The sequence below is a fragment of the Rhinopithecus roxellana genome, chromosome 19 (genome assembly GCF_007565055.1).
Source record: "Rhinopithecus roxellana isolate Shanxi Qingling chromosome 19, ASM756505v1, whole genome shotgun sequence".
Classification (NCBI taxonomy): Eukaryota; Metazoa; Chordata; class Mammalia; order Primates; family Cercopithecidae; genus Rhinopithecus; species Rhinopithecus roxellana.
The window spans coordinates 70,130,691-70,146,378 of record NC_044567.1 but is presented as its reverse complement, the minus strand read 5'-3'; the positions used below and the strand labels follow the sequence as shown (position 1 = coordinate 70,146,378).

At 53.5% G+C, this 15,688-nt stretch overlaps 2 protein-coding genes across 15 annotated transcripts in view; one reads left to right on the top strand and one right to left on the bottom strand.

Moving 5' to 3' along the window:
- The window catches only part of CHD3 (chromodomain helicase DNA binding protein 3), a 28,122-nt gene extending 12,664 nt beyond the window's left edge, over positions 1-15,458 (bottom strand). For 8 of the 14 annotated variants that reach the window (XM_030923518.1, XM_030923522.1, XM_030923519.1 and 5 more), the window contains exons 1-16: positions 15,164-15,458; positions 10,431-10,543; positions 9,447-9,617; positions 9,117-9,241; positions 6,622-6,905; positions 6,257-6,387; positions 5,865-6,015; positions 5,522-5,715; positions 4,966-5,199; positions 4,575-4,778; positions 2,827-3,038; positions 2,030-2,161; positions 1,532-1,631; positions 925-1,116; positions 584-784; positions 96-233 (exon numbers count right to left, since the gene is read on the bottom strand). In XM_030923518.1, the coding sequence (XP_030779378.1) occupies positions 96-233; positions 584-784; positions 925-1,116; positions 1,532-1,631; positions 2,030-2,161; positions 2,827-3,038; positions 4,575-4,778; positions 4,966-5,199; positions 5,522-5,715; positions 5,865-6,015; positions 6,257-6,387; positions 6,622-6,905; positions 9,117-9,241; positions 9,447-9,617; positions 10,431-10,543; positions 15,164-15,434 (2,853 nt within the window). In that variant the 5' untranslated portion in view covers positions 15,435-15,458. Of the gene's footprint in view, positions 1-95; positions 234-583; positions 785-924; positions 1,117-1,531; positions 1,632-2,029; positions 2,162-2,826; positions 3,039-4,574; positions 4,779-4,965; positions 5,200-5,521; positions 5,716-5,864; positions 6,016-6,256; positions 6,388-6,621; positions 6,906-9,116; positions 9,242-9,446; positions 9,618-10,430; positions 10,544-11,111; positions 11,218-12,393; positions 12,409-15,163 lie in introns of those variants that run through there. The other 6 variants (XM_030923520.1, XM_030923532.1, XM_030923527.1 and 3 more) reach the window with 4 other exon arrangements.
- The window catches only part of NAA38 (N(alpha)-acetyltransferase 38, NatC auxiliary subunit), a 29,539-nt gene continuing 28,520 nt past the window's right edge, over positions 14,670-15,688 (top strand). The window contains exon 1 of the transcript XR_004055053.1: positions 14,670-15,083. The gene's annotated coding sequence lies outside the window, so the exon portion shown is untranslated. The remainder of the gene's footprint in view (positions 15,084-15,688) is intronic.

The window sequence follows — 15,688 nt, the reverse complement described above, 5'->3', positions numbered from 1 at the left end:
ACAGAAAATCCCCAGAACTTTGTTTGTTTTTTTTAGGACCAGGGCAAGTAGGAGCCCACCATTTCAAGCTTTTGAGGTCTGGGAACCTCACTCACCTTGGACTGGTTGTTCTTGAGTCGATGGGCCTCATCTACCACAAGACAGGCCCAGCGGATAGAACCGAGTGCTGCCTGATCAATGGTGATCAGCTCATACGATGTCAGGAGAACGTGGAACTTCACCTGTGCCTCCCTCTGCCAACATAATTATTGCCCATTCAGCTGCCACCTGACAACCATGGACTTACACCTCCAGACACTTTGTCCTGACTGTGGCTCCCAACAGGAGCCATTACTCTGTTCTCCAAGCAGGGATTACAGACCATGGGCCCTAAACCTCTGCTCACATTTCCAGTACTGACAGATCCACGTATGCCCCTGGGAGTACCTGCCACATCTCTAGGATGGTAGTGCAGAGACACGAGGACAGGTGGAAGAAGAGGAGAAAGGTGAGGAGAGAGGGGAATAGAGAAACTGAATTCCTGGCTGAGAAAAAGAAGTGACAGATTTGAGGGTCTTAGAGGATATGAGGTAGAGGGGCTTACCTTCATCTTAAAAGCTTTCTTTCCCCCTTTGATGGCGTTGTCCTCAAAGGAGAATTCATTCTCACGAATGATGGCCCGGCTATCCTTGTCACCCGTGTATGTCACCACATAGAATTTGGGTGCCCACATCTGGAACTCCCGCTCCCAGTTAATGATGGTAGAGAGTGGGGCACTCACCAGGAAGGGACCTTTTGTGTGGCCCTGGGAGTCAAGAATGGGGGCGGTATAAGTCTAGGCTAGAGGCTGTATACCCCAGTCCTCTGCCAGCTACACCCCTCCATCTTCACCCTCCCCACTTCCCCAGTCCAGGCGGTCCCCTTCAAGGTCCTAGAGTCCAGCACCTCCTTATAGAGTGAGTAGAGGAAGACAATGGTTTGTATGGTCTTGCCCAGCCCCATCTCATCAGCTAGAATGGTGTCAGTGCCCTGGGCCCAGGAGAAGCGCAGCCAGTTCAGCCCTTCCAGCTGGTACATGTGCAGGGTGCCTCCAGTGGCTGTGATAAACCGTGGCTGAGTCTCATATTTCACGGTAGGCTACAGAGACAAGAAGTCAGAAAGCTCAAGGAAATAGCCAGCGGCTCCTCCAGTCTTAGTCTCCTCCTCCCTGGCATGGATACCAAGTTGGATTACAATTCCCTCTACTATGGCCTGAGTTTACAAAAGTTCTCACATCTAGTCTTCAGCCCCTCCCCCTCATTCCGTAAGACAATATCCAGCAGCACCATGGGGGAGGGCCAGCTGGTGAAAGAGCCGCCAGTGGCCTATCTCTAGCAGCTCCTGCCCTTTTAGGCCAAAATTCTTAACCACTCTTGACGCAAGGCTGGACGCTGAAGGAAGAGCTACTGTTCACAGCGGTTACTGAATCTCTGGGAAGTTCCATCAGTAGCCCTTGGGAAATCTTCGATCACCATAGCTCCAGAAACAAGAAATGCCAACTGAGAGGACTCACATCATTAGTGGGAGAACTAGGAGGCCCATCACCCTGTAGCTCCTTCTTCTTCTTCTTATACTTCCGGGGCTGGGCAGGGTCTTCCCCCATAATTAGTTCTCTGGAAAAAGAGTGGCTCTGAATGAGGCCTCGTCGTTGGGAGTCCTATGCTTTCTTTTCTGAACCCACTCCAGACCTACTTCCCACTGTCCATGACCTAGATTTTCCCATATTTCCTTTTTCCCAGGCTTTTTACCCTTGTCCTTTGGATTTCACCTCAAGAACCAGCCCTCCCCACTCTTGAACATTCTCTTCTCCACTACTCAGCCAGATCTTGTTTCTGTTCCTTACACTACACTACCTCTTTAGCAAGCCCATCTCAAACAACCCAGCCCAGGTGGCCATTGCCCTGAACTCCAGGTTGAATCAGTCCCTACTATACCCTCATTTTATGCTGGAGTTTTAGCTTTCATGCCCTCATCCTCAGAATCTCTCGAATCCACAGGCTCGTTCCCTCACCGGTGTCTCCAGTAGCTTTGCTTATGTTCTTCATATTCAGGGATATTCATTTCATCTTCCTCCCACGTGGACTGGTCATATGGTAAGTCCCTCCATTTTACTAGATAGTGGTAATTCCCCTTTTTATCCACACTGTGGGGCAGGAGGCCATAAGGAGGAGCAGGAGGAAAAAAAAATTGCACAGATCACAAACAGCAAGAAGGCCTGAGAAACACAATTATCAGCAAACACACAAAATTTGTCACCCAACCTTCAACAGTGGGTGCTGGAAGGGACGTGAGAATAGTTAACCTGGCAGCCTAACCTTCTCAGGATGGTATCCTAAAAATCAACTATCACAAAACATTCCTGGAGATCCCTCCTTATATCGTTTGTTCACCTAATCACTAAGTATTTTCCTCATGGAACTCAGAGTCTCGTGGGGAAGACAGCATTGAAATAACTAAATAAATACCATAACTTTAGGCAGTAATAAGTACCATGAAGAAGAAATATTCAAAACACTGGTCTGGATGAATTATGTCTCTCATGTTTCGCTTTCATGCCCTCATCCCCAGACTCATGTGCTATGTCTTATGGCACTGGAGATGACAAAAGAGGCACCACCTGGCCTAACTTTCCTCCTGTTTTCTCCCATTCCCCTGGAGGAAACAAGGCCAGAAAGGCTGGAGCTACAGCAGAGGTTATCAAGGTTAGATCAATTACCTGGTTAATCAGCAAATACTAACATGAGGCCATCACCATGGTAAGAATAGTGTCATATACCAGGTCTTACTTCCCAGGGACCAAGGATTCACCTGTGGTTGATGATACGGTGGACAGTCATCCACTCTGGCTTGATGCCAAAACGATAGTACTTCTCCTCCATCTCAGCATAGTGTGGGTCTTTCACTTTACGCTTGTCACTCTTCCCATCATCCTCGCCGGAGCCATAGTCCAGGGGCGGGGGCTCATCCATGTCATTCTTACGCTGGTAGTTTCGGTACATAACCAAATGGAAGATTTCCAGCTGATAGGGCACAGAAAAATGGGGAAGAGACAGGCCTGACACTCACAGAGGACAACAGGGAATGGGGAAGAGGCCAGCAGGAGGAATGGGACAGGGAAAGGGAGCTATGAAAAAGGATGGATTGGCCGGGTGCGGTGGTTCATGCCTGTAATCCCAGCACTTTGGGAGGCTCACGGGTGCGGATCACCTGAAGTCAGGAGTTCAAGACCAGCCTGGTCAACATGGAGAAACCCTGTCTCTACTAAAAATACATAAATTAGCCAGGTGTGGTGGCACATGCCTGCAATCCCAGATACTCAGGAGGCTGAGGCAGGAGAATCACTTGAACCCATGAGGTGGAGGCTGTAGTGAGCCAAGGTCACGCCACTGCACTCCAGCCTGGGCAATAAGAGAATAACAGGCGCGTCCCAGCACTTTGGAAGGCTGAGGCAGGTGGATCACCTGAGGCTGGGAGTTCGAGATCAGCCTGATCAACATGGAGAAACCCCATCTCTACTAAAAATACAAAATTAGCTGGGCGTGTTGGCGGGTGCCTGTAATCCCAGCTACTCGGGAGGCTGAGGCAGGAGAATCGCATGAACCCGGGAGGCAGAGGTTGCAGTGAGCCAAGATCGTGCCACTGCACTCCAGTCTGGGCAACAAGAGTAAAACTCCATCTCAAAAAAAAAGAAAAGAAAAAAGAAAGAAAGAAAAAGGATGGATTAGAGACAAATGAGTCAAAGCCAAAACAGGAGAATAAATAAAATGAAACAGATGCAACAGTTTCAGAAGACACGGCCTGGGTGGGGCTGTTATGAGCAAAAGGAGATAGGGAATGGGGTTATAAACATTGAGATTTTTTTTTTTTTTTTTTGAGATGGAGTCTCGCTCTGTAGCCCAGGCTAAAGTGCAGGGGTGCCATCTTGGCTCACTGCAAGCTCTGCCTCCTGGGTTCACACTATTCTCCTGCCTCAGCCTCCCGAGTAGCTGGGATTACAGGTGCCCACCACCATGCCTGGCTAAATGTTTTGTATTTTTAGTAGAGACGGGGTTTCACTGTGTTAGCCAGGACGGTCTCGATCTCCTGACCTCAGGTGATCCGCCTGCCTCGGCCTCTCAAAGTGCTGGGATTATAGGCGTGAGCCACCAGACCCAGCCGATAATTTTTTTTTTAGTAGAGATGGGGTTTCACTATGTTGCCTAGGCTGGTCTCAAGCAATCCTCCTGCCCTGGCCTCCCAAAGTGCTAGGATTATAGGTGTGACCCACTATGCCCAGCCAGGAATATTATAAAACATGGAAAAAAACAGATAAGGAAGGACGTGAAGTTAAGAAAGGCTATGCTATATCTGAGGGAAGAAAGCTAATGGAGACTGAGAGAAAGAGGACTGTAGACTAAAAGAACCACAGATGGAAACTAAGCAAGTAGGGTATAAAGGCCAGAGGCCTGAAACGAGAGAAAATGAAGGGTATGGGAACCCAGCAAACAGGAGTAAGAGAGGGAGAGGAGGGCAGGAAATGAGGTCATGGGGGAGAGGGAAAGCAAAGGTCCTAGTACCTGGAGCTCCTTGGCCCAGGAGCAGTGCCAGTAGGATAGTCCCACCCACTTGACAAAGAACTCTCGCTCTGATCTGCCTTGAAGAGGACGCGGGGCTGGGACATCTGGATTCCCGTCTGCCTGCTGAGGGGCTGGCACTGCTACAGGTGGCTCCCCCCACCGCCAATGCAGGATCTTCTGCACTCGACCCTTCAGCACAGGGCACTTTGGGATGGACACGTACAAGGAGGAGGAAAAAAAAGAGGCAGAAAGAACCCATCGTTAGATGAGAGGATAGGGGTCCCACAAAGGGGGGAGTGCAGAGAAAGGAAAAGCTGGACATGTGGGCCCCAGGGATGGGGGAAGGGGTCAGGGCCAACAGTAAATACAGAGGGGAGATGTTTCCACTCACTGTGCATCGGGGACACAGCCATTCACCATTGGGAATGTCAGGCAGGGGAGGGTTTAGACAATGAATGTGGTAGGAAGAGATGCATGCGTCACAGCACAGAAGCTCCCCGCCGTCCTTGCACACGCGGCAGTACTCCATGTGATCATCCTCCTCCTCCTTCTCCCCTTCTTCCTCTCCCTCCTCTTCGTATTCTTCCTCTTCCTCCTTGGCCTCCCACTGGACCCCCTCCTTCTCCTAGGGGGCCAAGGACAGACACACAGACAGATGGCAGAAGTTAAGGAATGAAACTGGAAGATACAGGCAAAGACAGGACACCTGAATCCTAGAAGTACAGAGAAGACTGGTGGGAACTAAAGAAAAGGACACTCCAGTTTCAGAAATGCTGATTCTGGGAGCAAAGGTGTGGGAGAAAGGAATACATTAGGATCCTAGACACTTGGACATCTGTTACTAAGAAGTCCAGCCATCTGGGGGTAGGAAGAGGGTAAGTGAAACCAAGGGGGAAAGAGATGGGTGGGTTCCTCAGGGCCATCAGATGCTAGCATTAGGTACTCACACAGTGAGGGCAGCTCCATTTGCCCTCGGGAGCCCGGTCAAGCTCAGGATCAAGGCAGACGAGGTGGTAGGCACGAGGGCAGGTGTCACACAGAATAATTTCCCCACCCTGCTGGCACACCTCACAGTAATCCTGGTGATCCGTCTCGTAGCCATCAACCTCCTCCTCCCCGGCCACTGCAGGACAGCCCAGGACTGTCATATACCCCGGTGGAGGGATAAGGAAGTGGGGCAGGGGGAGATGGAGAGAGAGAGGGAGAAGGGTTGAAGAGAGAAGTCAAAATTGAAAATAAGAATGAGAGGACGGCCCACTGACAGGATCACACGCAGTCAACACTCCTTACCCTTCTTCTTCTTCCTTCCTGGCCGGCCTCTCTTTAGTTTCTTGGTGCGGACAGGGCCATCAGGCCGGCCTGAGGCACTGTGGACACTGCCACTGTCCAGGTCTGACTCCTCAGCCTCTGGTTCAGGACCTTCGTCACTCTGAAAAACATACTGCCCATAGCCCCGTGGCCGTCAGTGAGGCAGACTTCATTCCACACCCTCCCCAGGCCTTTGGCTTCCTGCTTTGTCGTCCCTCACAGATTCCTGTCTCTGGATCCTTGTCCCTCACGGATCCCTGTCTCTGGATCCTTGGCCCTCACAGATTCCTGTCTCTGGATCCTTGGCCCTCAGGGATCCCTGTCTCTGGATCCTTGGCCACCAGGTGTTTAGCAGACAGGGACGGGTCACTCACCGAGCCTCCTTTCTTCCTCTTGCCACCCAGCAGCCCTAGTTTTATTTTGAGCGGTGCCATTTTCTTTCCCCGAAGCTTCTTGCGTCCATCAGGCACTCGGGGGCTCTTACTCCGCCTCTTATGGCCTGGACCTGAATGAGGAGTCGGGTGAGAAGAGGAAAAAGGAGAGGTCATGACATCCTGGAATAATGGAGGTCACAGGAGCCTCTGGACTCCTCTGTGGGCTGTGGTTTCACTAAGCCCCACTTCATGGAAAGCATCTCTCCTCTGGCAATCAGGGCTGGGAAGGCGAGAGTTCCAGACTCTAATGTGAAGACATGCGGTTTGGAAGGTGAAATGACAGTTGTTGGAAGAGAGTTCCCTACCTTTGCCCTCTTTGGTTTTGGCTCTTCGGATGGGTGGGGGCTGGATATCAGCAGCAGGGGGTGGTGGAAGGGCGGGGGGTCCGGAGGGTGCTATGGGGGTGGCCGACGAGACAGCAGCTGACACCTGCTCAGCTACAGCTGCTGCTGCTGCTGCCGCCGCCGCTGCCACAGCAGCTGCTGACCCCTTGAAGGGGTTGTTGGCGCTGAACTCTCTCCATTTGGCCCCAAGGATGGTCATCATCTTAGACATTGGGATCTTAGGATTCTTCTTAGCAATCAGGGGCCTGTAAATACAGAAGCAGAAAACTCGGACCCTTCACAGATGGTCTGGGAACACTGCCATCTCCCCTCATCAATTAAATCTATGTACATGCTAGGATTCCTGGGTGGTGAGAATATGTCCTATTAGGAAAAACAGCCATTTAAGAAACTAAACAAAAATAAGTTTTAAAAAAGCGGGGAAAGAAAAGGTTTAAAAAAGCATTAAAAAAGAAATACAGACCAGGCACGGTGGCTCACGCCTGTAATCCCAGGCTGAAGCAGGAGGATCGCTTGAGCCCAGGACTGTGAGATAAGCCTGGGCAACAAAACGAGATCCTGTCTCTACAAAAAACTAAAATTAAAATAAAAAAAAAATAATTAGCTGGGTGTGGTGGCGCCTGAGGCTGAGGCAGGAGGATGACTTGAGCCCAGAAGTTGGAGGATACAGTGAGCTATGATCATACCACTGCACTGCAGCCTGAATAACAGAATGAGACCCTGTCTTTAAAAAAAGGGAAATAGGCCGGGCACAGTGGCTCACGCCGGTAATCCCAACACTTTGGGAGGCCAAGGCGGGCGGATCATGAGGTCAAGAGATGGAGACCATCCTGGCCAACATGGTGAAACCCCATCTCTACTAAAAATACAAAAATTAGCTGGGCATGGTGGCACGCGCCTGTAGTCCCAGCTACTCAGGAGGCTGAGGCAGGAGAATTGCTTGGACCTGGGAGGTAGAGGTTGCAGTGAGCCGAGATTGCGCCACTACACTCCAGCTTGGCGACGGAGTGAAACTCCGTCTCAAAAAAAAGAAAAGGAAAATAAAAAACAGCAAAATAAAACTGAAAAACGTAAAAGGTTAAGATAAAATTAACAAAAATACTTTACTTTTGTATACTACAGTTCATAAAACACTTTCACATACATTATACCTTATCTCGTCCTCACAGTAATACTCTTGAGTTGCTATGATTCTCTGCATTTTACTAGTAAGTTCCATGGGCCCTGAAGATGGGCTTCTGTAGGACCAAGTGTGAAAGAGATAGACCATGCTGGTTCTGCTCTGGGGTGGGGTGCTCAACACCTGTGCTGACATGGGTGAGCCATGGTGCTGAGAAAAGCCCCATGTTCAGCAGTGAGGTAGGTGAGACAACATTACTAATGACAGTCGCCAGTTACTGAATGCTCCCTAGGGGCCAGGCACTGATTGTACTGTGCTTTCCATTCACCATCCCACCCAACCCACACAGATTCCTATGAGGTATATATTACTATTCCCAGTTTATAGAAGAGAAAATTGAGGATTGAAGAGGTTAAGTTGCTTGCCCAAAATGAAACCAGATCTGAACCTCAGCAGCTGCCTCCAGAGCACTGAACTGATATGTTAAAGTGCCTCCTCCCCAAAAATATGTCTGTACTGTTTTCTTTTTCTTTTCTTTTTCTGAGATGGAGTTTCGCTCATTGCCCAGGCTAGAGCACAGTGGCGTGATCTTGGCTCGCTACAACCTTCGCCTCCCAGGTTCAAGCGATTCTCCTGCCTAGCCTCCTGAGTAGCTGGGATTACAGGCATGTGCCACCACGCCCAGCTAATTTTTTTTGTATTTAGTAGAGATGGGGTTTCACCATGTTGGTCGCAATGGTCTTGAACTCCTGACCTCAGGTGATCCACCTGCCTTGGCCTCCGAAAGTGCTGGAATTACAGCCGTGAGCCACCGGACCCAGCCCATCTCTGTTATTTTCTACTCTACTATTCTCTACCCTTCTTCAGGAGCCACTGAAGCTCAGGTCCCATGGCCAACAATGGACCCTCCATTATTACCAGGACCTAAGGAAGGGGCATGGGACCTGCTAAGTGAGCAAAGGAAGTTTAGGAACAGTGATGGTATCTCTCAGGTCCAGCTAGAGAGAAGTCACAGAGCAGAAGATGGAGCTGTTGGGGCAGCGGAGGGCTCACTATATTCTGTCCTCACTTCATTCTGTTGGGAAAGAGTTCTCTAACCCAGCACTGGAATCACGATCGCCCCTCCACCCCTCGCCCCTCAGTGAAGAGGTCTTAACTGGGGTTCTTGGATCCTTACGAGTCCAGGAGTTCCCTGAAATGACATGTGGAATTGGGTGTGTATATGCCGTGAATTCTCTGGAGAGCAGTTTCATAGCTTTCATCAGATTCCAAGGGGTCCAGGGCCTCCCTCAAATTAAAAGTGTCTATTAGCGAAGATTCCCCAGTCTTACCGCACCTCATGAACTGGCTGAAGGCTTTGTAGTTGGTGAGTGTGTGGTAATCCTCCTCAGAGAACACATGCTCCACATCCTCCAGGCCCCAGGTCAGAAGCAGAGTTGCTGATGACTTCTGTTCCACTTGCTGCGGGAGAGGGGCTTTGGTGAAGTAGGTGCTCCTCCAGGCCCTATTCCAGGCCCCACACATATCTGTCTACCTACCCACCAGCTTCCCTGGGCTTTCTTGCTTCTTGCTTCTTGCTCCATTCTCCAGTCCAGTCTCCATTCCTCCCCTCCTCATGCCCATCTTTAATGCGGATTTCTCACTCTCATTCCCTAATTCTACTCACCTTTTGCCCCCCATCTCCCTCTCCCTTTTTCCGCCGCTTTGTCTTCTTCTCCTTTTTTTCTCGGTGCTTCCTTCTTCGTTTCCGACCTGGTCCGGTTCCATACTCACTGCCCCCACTCTCTGACTTCTCCCGGTATTCATCTCGCTCAGAACCAAATTCCTCCTCACTGTCCTAAGAAAAAGAAATAAAAATAACATTTATTCATCCCTACCATTGCCAGAAACTGTTCTCAACACATACCATATCTTATCTCTTTTAATCTTCACAACAATCATATGTGATAGAAACTAATTTTTTATCTCCTTTTTTTTTTTTTTTTTTTGGAGACGGAGTCTTGCTCTGTCGCCCATGCTGGAGTGCAGTGGTGTGATCTCAGCTCACTGCAACCTCCACCTCCCGGGTTCAAGCAATCCTCCTGCCTCAGCCTCCTGAGTAGCTGGGATTACAGACATATACTACTGTGCCCGGCTACTTTTTGTATTTTTAGTAGAGATGGAGTTTCACCATGTTGGCCAGGCTGGTCTCGAACTCCTGACCTCAAATGATCCACCTGGCTCAGCCTCCCAAAGTGCTGGGATTACAGGCATGAAGCACTGCACCCAGCCTTTATCTACTTTATACAGATGAGGAAACTAAGGCACAGAGAGCCAAATAAACGGCCTGGTATCCTAGACAGAGGAATGCTGGACTCTTGAATTCATACAGTCTTCTTCCGGAGCTTGTGCTTTCAACTGCTTCTCTTTGCTGCTGAGGCAAGTCATGCTGACAACAAGGCTCTTCACTAGGTTGCGGTGAATGAAGTTAGGGTCCCAGATCCCTGAGATACAGGCCAACAGTGGCAGGGAATTGGGGGCCCCAGGGGATCAAGCCTCCCTGGCTTCAGACCCCCACCGCCACACCAGTAATCAGGACCAGAGAAAATGTAGGTCTCTGAGAATGGGTCTCCTGAGCCTTGCCACAGAGTTAGGAATTCTTGACACTTACACGCTTCTTGCGTTTTCGGGGTTTTCCTGGCTTGTTCTCCTTCTGCTTCTTGGGTCCTCGTTTTCTCTTCTTCACACCCAATGCTGAAGGCAGCAGCCGAATGTCATCCTTATCTTTGAAGCAAAAAGCATCAGAAAACCTAAGCCTCTAGGTTTCCAGCCTCTGAGGCCCCTCAACTTGCCCCTTCCCCACCACAGCAGTTCCCGCTCTCTAGGAACTGGGACATTAACTCCTCCAAGCCCTGCCTCCCCTCACTGGATGCAAACAGAAAGTGTTTCGAGTACTCTGGGATGCTCTGGTTCTGAATGGGAGGTCAGGGGTCAGAAGAGAAGAGCAGCCAAACCACTCCCCTCCCTCCCTTCCTACTAACAAGGGACCAGGCTCCAGGCCATGGGCTCTGACTGTGGCAGGTCCTTTCAGTCACCGCCAGGGCTCCTCCTGCCTTCCCCCTCACTTCGCCAGCTGGCATCCTGCCCAGGAACTGGGGAAGCCATGCCCAGCTGCTGGCCTGGCCTGACCCCAGCACTTGGAGTGGGGAGACACAAGCTGGCAGCTCCCTAAGCCAGATGCTGGGGAGGGAGAGCCAAAGGTGGACACCTGGGTTCTCACACTAACACCCTGGGGCCCTGACATCCTTTTGCCAAGAGGGAGGCCTCTATTTACATTTCCTCGGATAATTACCAGGCATCCTGTCACCCCAACACAGTCCTGGAGGAAAAGAAATCCTCAGCTGGTCATTTTTACTTCTTGCCCACAGGATCACAGTGTCTGCCTCCTTCATCACACCCTAATTCGACAGGAGAAAGTCTCCACAATTACCTAAACATTCCTCCTCCCAAGTAGCCTAAAACCTACCTTCAATTCTATCCCCATCTCCCCGCTCCCTTTGAAAAGAACTTGGGGGCCATACCCTTTGTTTCCCGGTCTCACCCTTCACCTCCATTTTTTGTTCCAGATATCCTGACCCATTCATCTATAGGCAGTATGGGAGACCCAAACAAAGATATAGGCGCCGACAGACACACCCAGCACATGCCTTCTCAAAAGCACGCGCGCGCGCACCCACCCACCCACACACACTCAGGCCCACAAATCCAGAGGAGGGCCTATACCTGCTTCAGCAGGGCTAGGTCCCTGGCTTTCTCCCCAGATGTCTCTATCAGAGGGCCCCAGGCAGGCTCTTCCCTGATGTCCCCCCACCCCATTATCTGTGAAGGTGTCACTACTCTGTGAAGGCTTGGGGAATGGAGAGTTACCCCACATAAAGGAAGACAGGATGCCCCACAGACTTGCCGCCCTGGGGCTCTAGTTCGCCTCCCTCACCTACCAAGCACTAGACTAACCAGCCAGACCTGTCTAGTACAGAGAGAGGCAGCCGACGCAGGACGGGAAAGCCTGGGCTTGGCCCAGCCCCTAGCTCTAGGACACACAATCCTTTCTCCCTCCCTCAATAGCCAACGGAAAATTAGCCACAATTAACATCAGAGGCCTCCGTTTCCACTGCCTCAGAGTCGGAGTCTCTCCTTCCTTCAGTGCCACCTTTCCTGCTAACTCCAGCATCCTGTGTCCCCTTGTGCAGGAAGACACTCTAGGACTGTGTGCGTGTGTGCAGGGAGGTGGCTGCCGAGAGCCCGGGTGTGAAACGGAATGGGGACTGTAATAGGAAGTCAGCAAGGAAGGCGCCATGCTCCAGCAGCCGGCTCCCCCAGGCCCCAGGGACTTCGGTTGACTTGAACATGGAAACGGAGGCTGCCGGGGCAGTGGCAAGGGCAGGCCAACTGGCTACGGATCAGGGACACGGCCTCGGCCACCATCAGCCAGGGGTGGTGCACAAGCCCGTTCACTGTACTCCCCACCCCAGCGGGAGGTTCCCGAACTTGGGCAGACGTCAGTGGCGGGAGAGGCAAGGCGAGAATGGCGAGGAAAAGCAAGGACGGGTAATAAAGCAAATCTAAGTCCCAACCTCGGTCTCAGCAGCCACTCAATGCTGGCCTGGAGCCCAGACTCTCCCACATCCCCGGCTCGGATCTCAGGGAGGCAGGGAGGAAAGAGGCGGGGGCCGGAGGGCGCAGGGCGGAGCCTGGCCGCCCGAGCAAGCGGGAGGAGTCTCGACCGAAGCCTCGCCTCCTGCCCGCCCCTCTCTTCTTCTAATCTCACCATCAATCTCTCACACATATATTTATTTTTTCTCAAATTCCCCTCCCTCCCCCACAACGCACCACCATAATAGGTCTGCTGCACATGCGTACTGCAGGCAGGGGGTGGGTTTGTATTTTCAGACCTTTTGCAAAGAAACTACCAGAATTTTCCGCACCACCCACAATCATTCCCCACCCCCACCCCCAAGGAATCACATCTATATATTATGTTATATTATTTCTCTCGACTTGCCAGAAGGGGGAGGGAGAAGAAATGAGTTTTTGGCTTCCTGCTCCCTTCCCCCACCAACACGACTGCTATTATTTTAAACGTTTAACAATGTAAGGAGACTGGAGAGAGGGGGAAGGGATAAAATTGGTCTTGAGTAAGAATGTAAAACAAAATGGTGAGAATCAAAGCAGTCGGAATGGAAAACAATGGAAACCTCTCCTGTGCACAAATGCATATTCTAGACAAGGAAGAGCGAGGGCAGCCTGAACACATTGCCTTAGAGGAGGGTTATTTTCCCCACACTTAGGTAGACAGAAATAATGAGTGGGCTAAAAATATTTTCCCGAAGTTTTACCTCCGAAAGTCATCTGAGGGGGTGTATCTGGGTCACTCATTCGACTTGGAGGGCTGAAAGGGAGATAAAAATTGCCCAGGGGGAGAGGGGAGGTGGGTTTTCATTTCAGATGTAAAATGTAAGCAGCCTTTGACGTTTCTTCTGGTCTATTCAGAAAGCCAAGAAGGAAAGCGGAGGCCAGGTTGACACAAAGACCCATCTCAACCTCGGATCCTTTCACGCTTTTCTCCCCCACGTACCCAGATCCGAGACCCACCCAACCCCACCCCAGACTCCAAGTCCCAATACAAATAGGTGAGCGCTGCCAAGCCCCTGGCAGGACCTGGCGGCCTTTCTTTTCCTCTTTTCAGCGCCTCTGCCGGAGGCAACCCCAAAGGCACCCTCTCCCCACAACTCCTCATTCCTCCCCTTCCTGCCAAGGCAGGGGGCTCTCTGGGAGAACTTTTTCAAAACTTTTCCCTTTTTCAGACAAGCTTGGGGGGTGGGGAGACTTTATCCAGTTTCCAGGAGACGCACATCCCTCCCCGACCCACAAGAAAGCACCCCCCCTCCCCGCTCCCCTAAAGGTCGTCTCGGCTAGACAGGAACGTTTGCCACAGAAGCCACACGGATCAATATGAGTTTTACAAAGAGCCCGGTGTTGGCCGTTTTCAAGTTTGGTGCATTTGTGCCGCATGGCAGCCAGAGGCCCGGGGGTGCGGACGACCCCCTGCTGTTCCCCGGTTGGGGGGTGTAGACACCCAGATGCTCACCTATCCCAAAGACTAGAAATCACTCCACTAGGAGGGTGGTCTGAGGGGGACACCGCTGGGCGCCTGACACGGCGCAGCGGTCTGGAGAGCGCCGCCCAGAGAGTGCCGCCGGGTGACTTGTCACCTCGGGGGACGGGTGCTGAGTGATGGTCAAGCTGCAGAACAGCTGGGTGGGCAGTTCACGCCCCCCAACGTGCTCAGGGAGTGGGTGGTTTCAGCGAGAGAGTGAGTGACAGTGAATGGCAGCCACGTGAGAGTCACAGCTGGGCAGCTTGGGCACCCCAGACTGACGGGGTCAGGAGAGGGATCCCCTCCCCACTGCACTTGACACAAAAGAGCCCAGAGCCCCGGCGAGATGAAGGGGGTGGAGCTGGGGGCATCTGGTTCCCCAGACACTCTCCTCTTCGCTCCCCAATCCTAAGGGACTGCTGTCCCCTGCACAGGCTGGGGGAGCGAGGGGACGAGCTCCAGTCTTATTCCAGGAAGTGGTCTGCGTGGACTGTAGCCACCACCTGCCCCTACTTATCAGCAGCCCACAAACATTCACAAGACCCCTCCCTCGCGTGCCACCGCACGCCCCTCAGCTGGCGGGCATCTAAGTCCTCGCGGGTGGAGGGGGGGTCCGATGGACACCGTCCCCACTCTGCCTGCCCAAGTCCTGAGCGGAGGGGGCAGGCCCGTCGGCTGCTCCGGGCGGGGAAACCCCACTCTCCCTCGGTCCAACCCCACCGGGGCCCGAGCCCGAGGGGCGCTCGCGCGGCCGCCCCTCCCCCACGCGCCCCTCCCCCACGCCGCCGTCCGGCCGCCAGGGTCTCCGCGGTCCCTCGCTCGGCCAGGGAGGGGGCCCTGGCTTCGCCTTGGCCGTTTCCTGCCTACCCCCTCCCCGCCGAGGGTAAAAAAAAACCCTCCTCCTCCTCCTCCCCCGAAAGCCGCGACCGAGTGGCCCGGTCCGCGCGCGCAGCTCGCGCCCAGCGCTCTCCAGCCGGGGTGGCGGCGGCGGCGGCGGTGGCGGCGGTGGCGGCGGCGGCGGCGGGGGAGGGGTGCGGCGGGGGAGGGGAGGAGGCCTGGCCCCGCGGTCGCAGCAGCCACCGCCCGCCCCGACCGCCCGGACCGCCGCGGGGCCACGGGCCCGAGCCCCGGATTCGCGCTCCGGATTCGCCTCGGCTCGGCCGCGCGGTGGGTGCCTCGCCCCCGCCCGGCTTCGCGCGCCCGCGGCTCCCACTCGGGCTTGGGGGGGAGTCGGGGCGGCCGCTTACCTGGCGGCGGGGGCGGCGGCGGCGGGGGCAGCGGTGGCGGCGGCGGCGGCGGCGGGAAGAGGTGGCAGCCGGGGGGGCTGTGGCGGTCGCGGCCCCGGTCGTGGCCCGGCCCGCGCCCGAGTACTCCCTCGTCGTCGTCCTCCTCATCGTCCTCGTCGGCCGCCTCCACCTCCTCCTCCTCCTCGTCGCCCTCTTCTTCCTCCTCTTCTTCCTCCTCCGACACCACCATCTCCTCCTCCTCCTCCTCCTCGTCCCTCAGAGGGGAAGCCATCCTGTGGCTCTGGCCCCCCCACCACCCCCCCACCCACCGCCCGCCCGCCTCCCCCACCGCTACCACCACCACCTCCTCCTCCTCCTCCTCCTCCTCCTCCTCCTCGGCGGCGGCGTCCTCCTCCTCCTCACCGCCTCCCCCAGCCCCCCAAACCCCCGGGCCACCCCCCTCCGAAACCCCCACCCTCGGGGCCGCCGTCTGAGGAGGGGGGCCAAACCACCCCCAAAAATTGTCTTGGAAAAAATTGAGGAAAG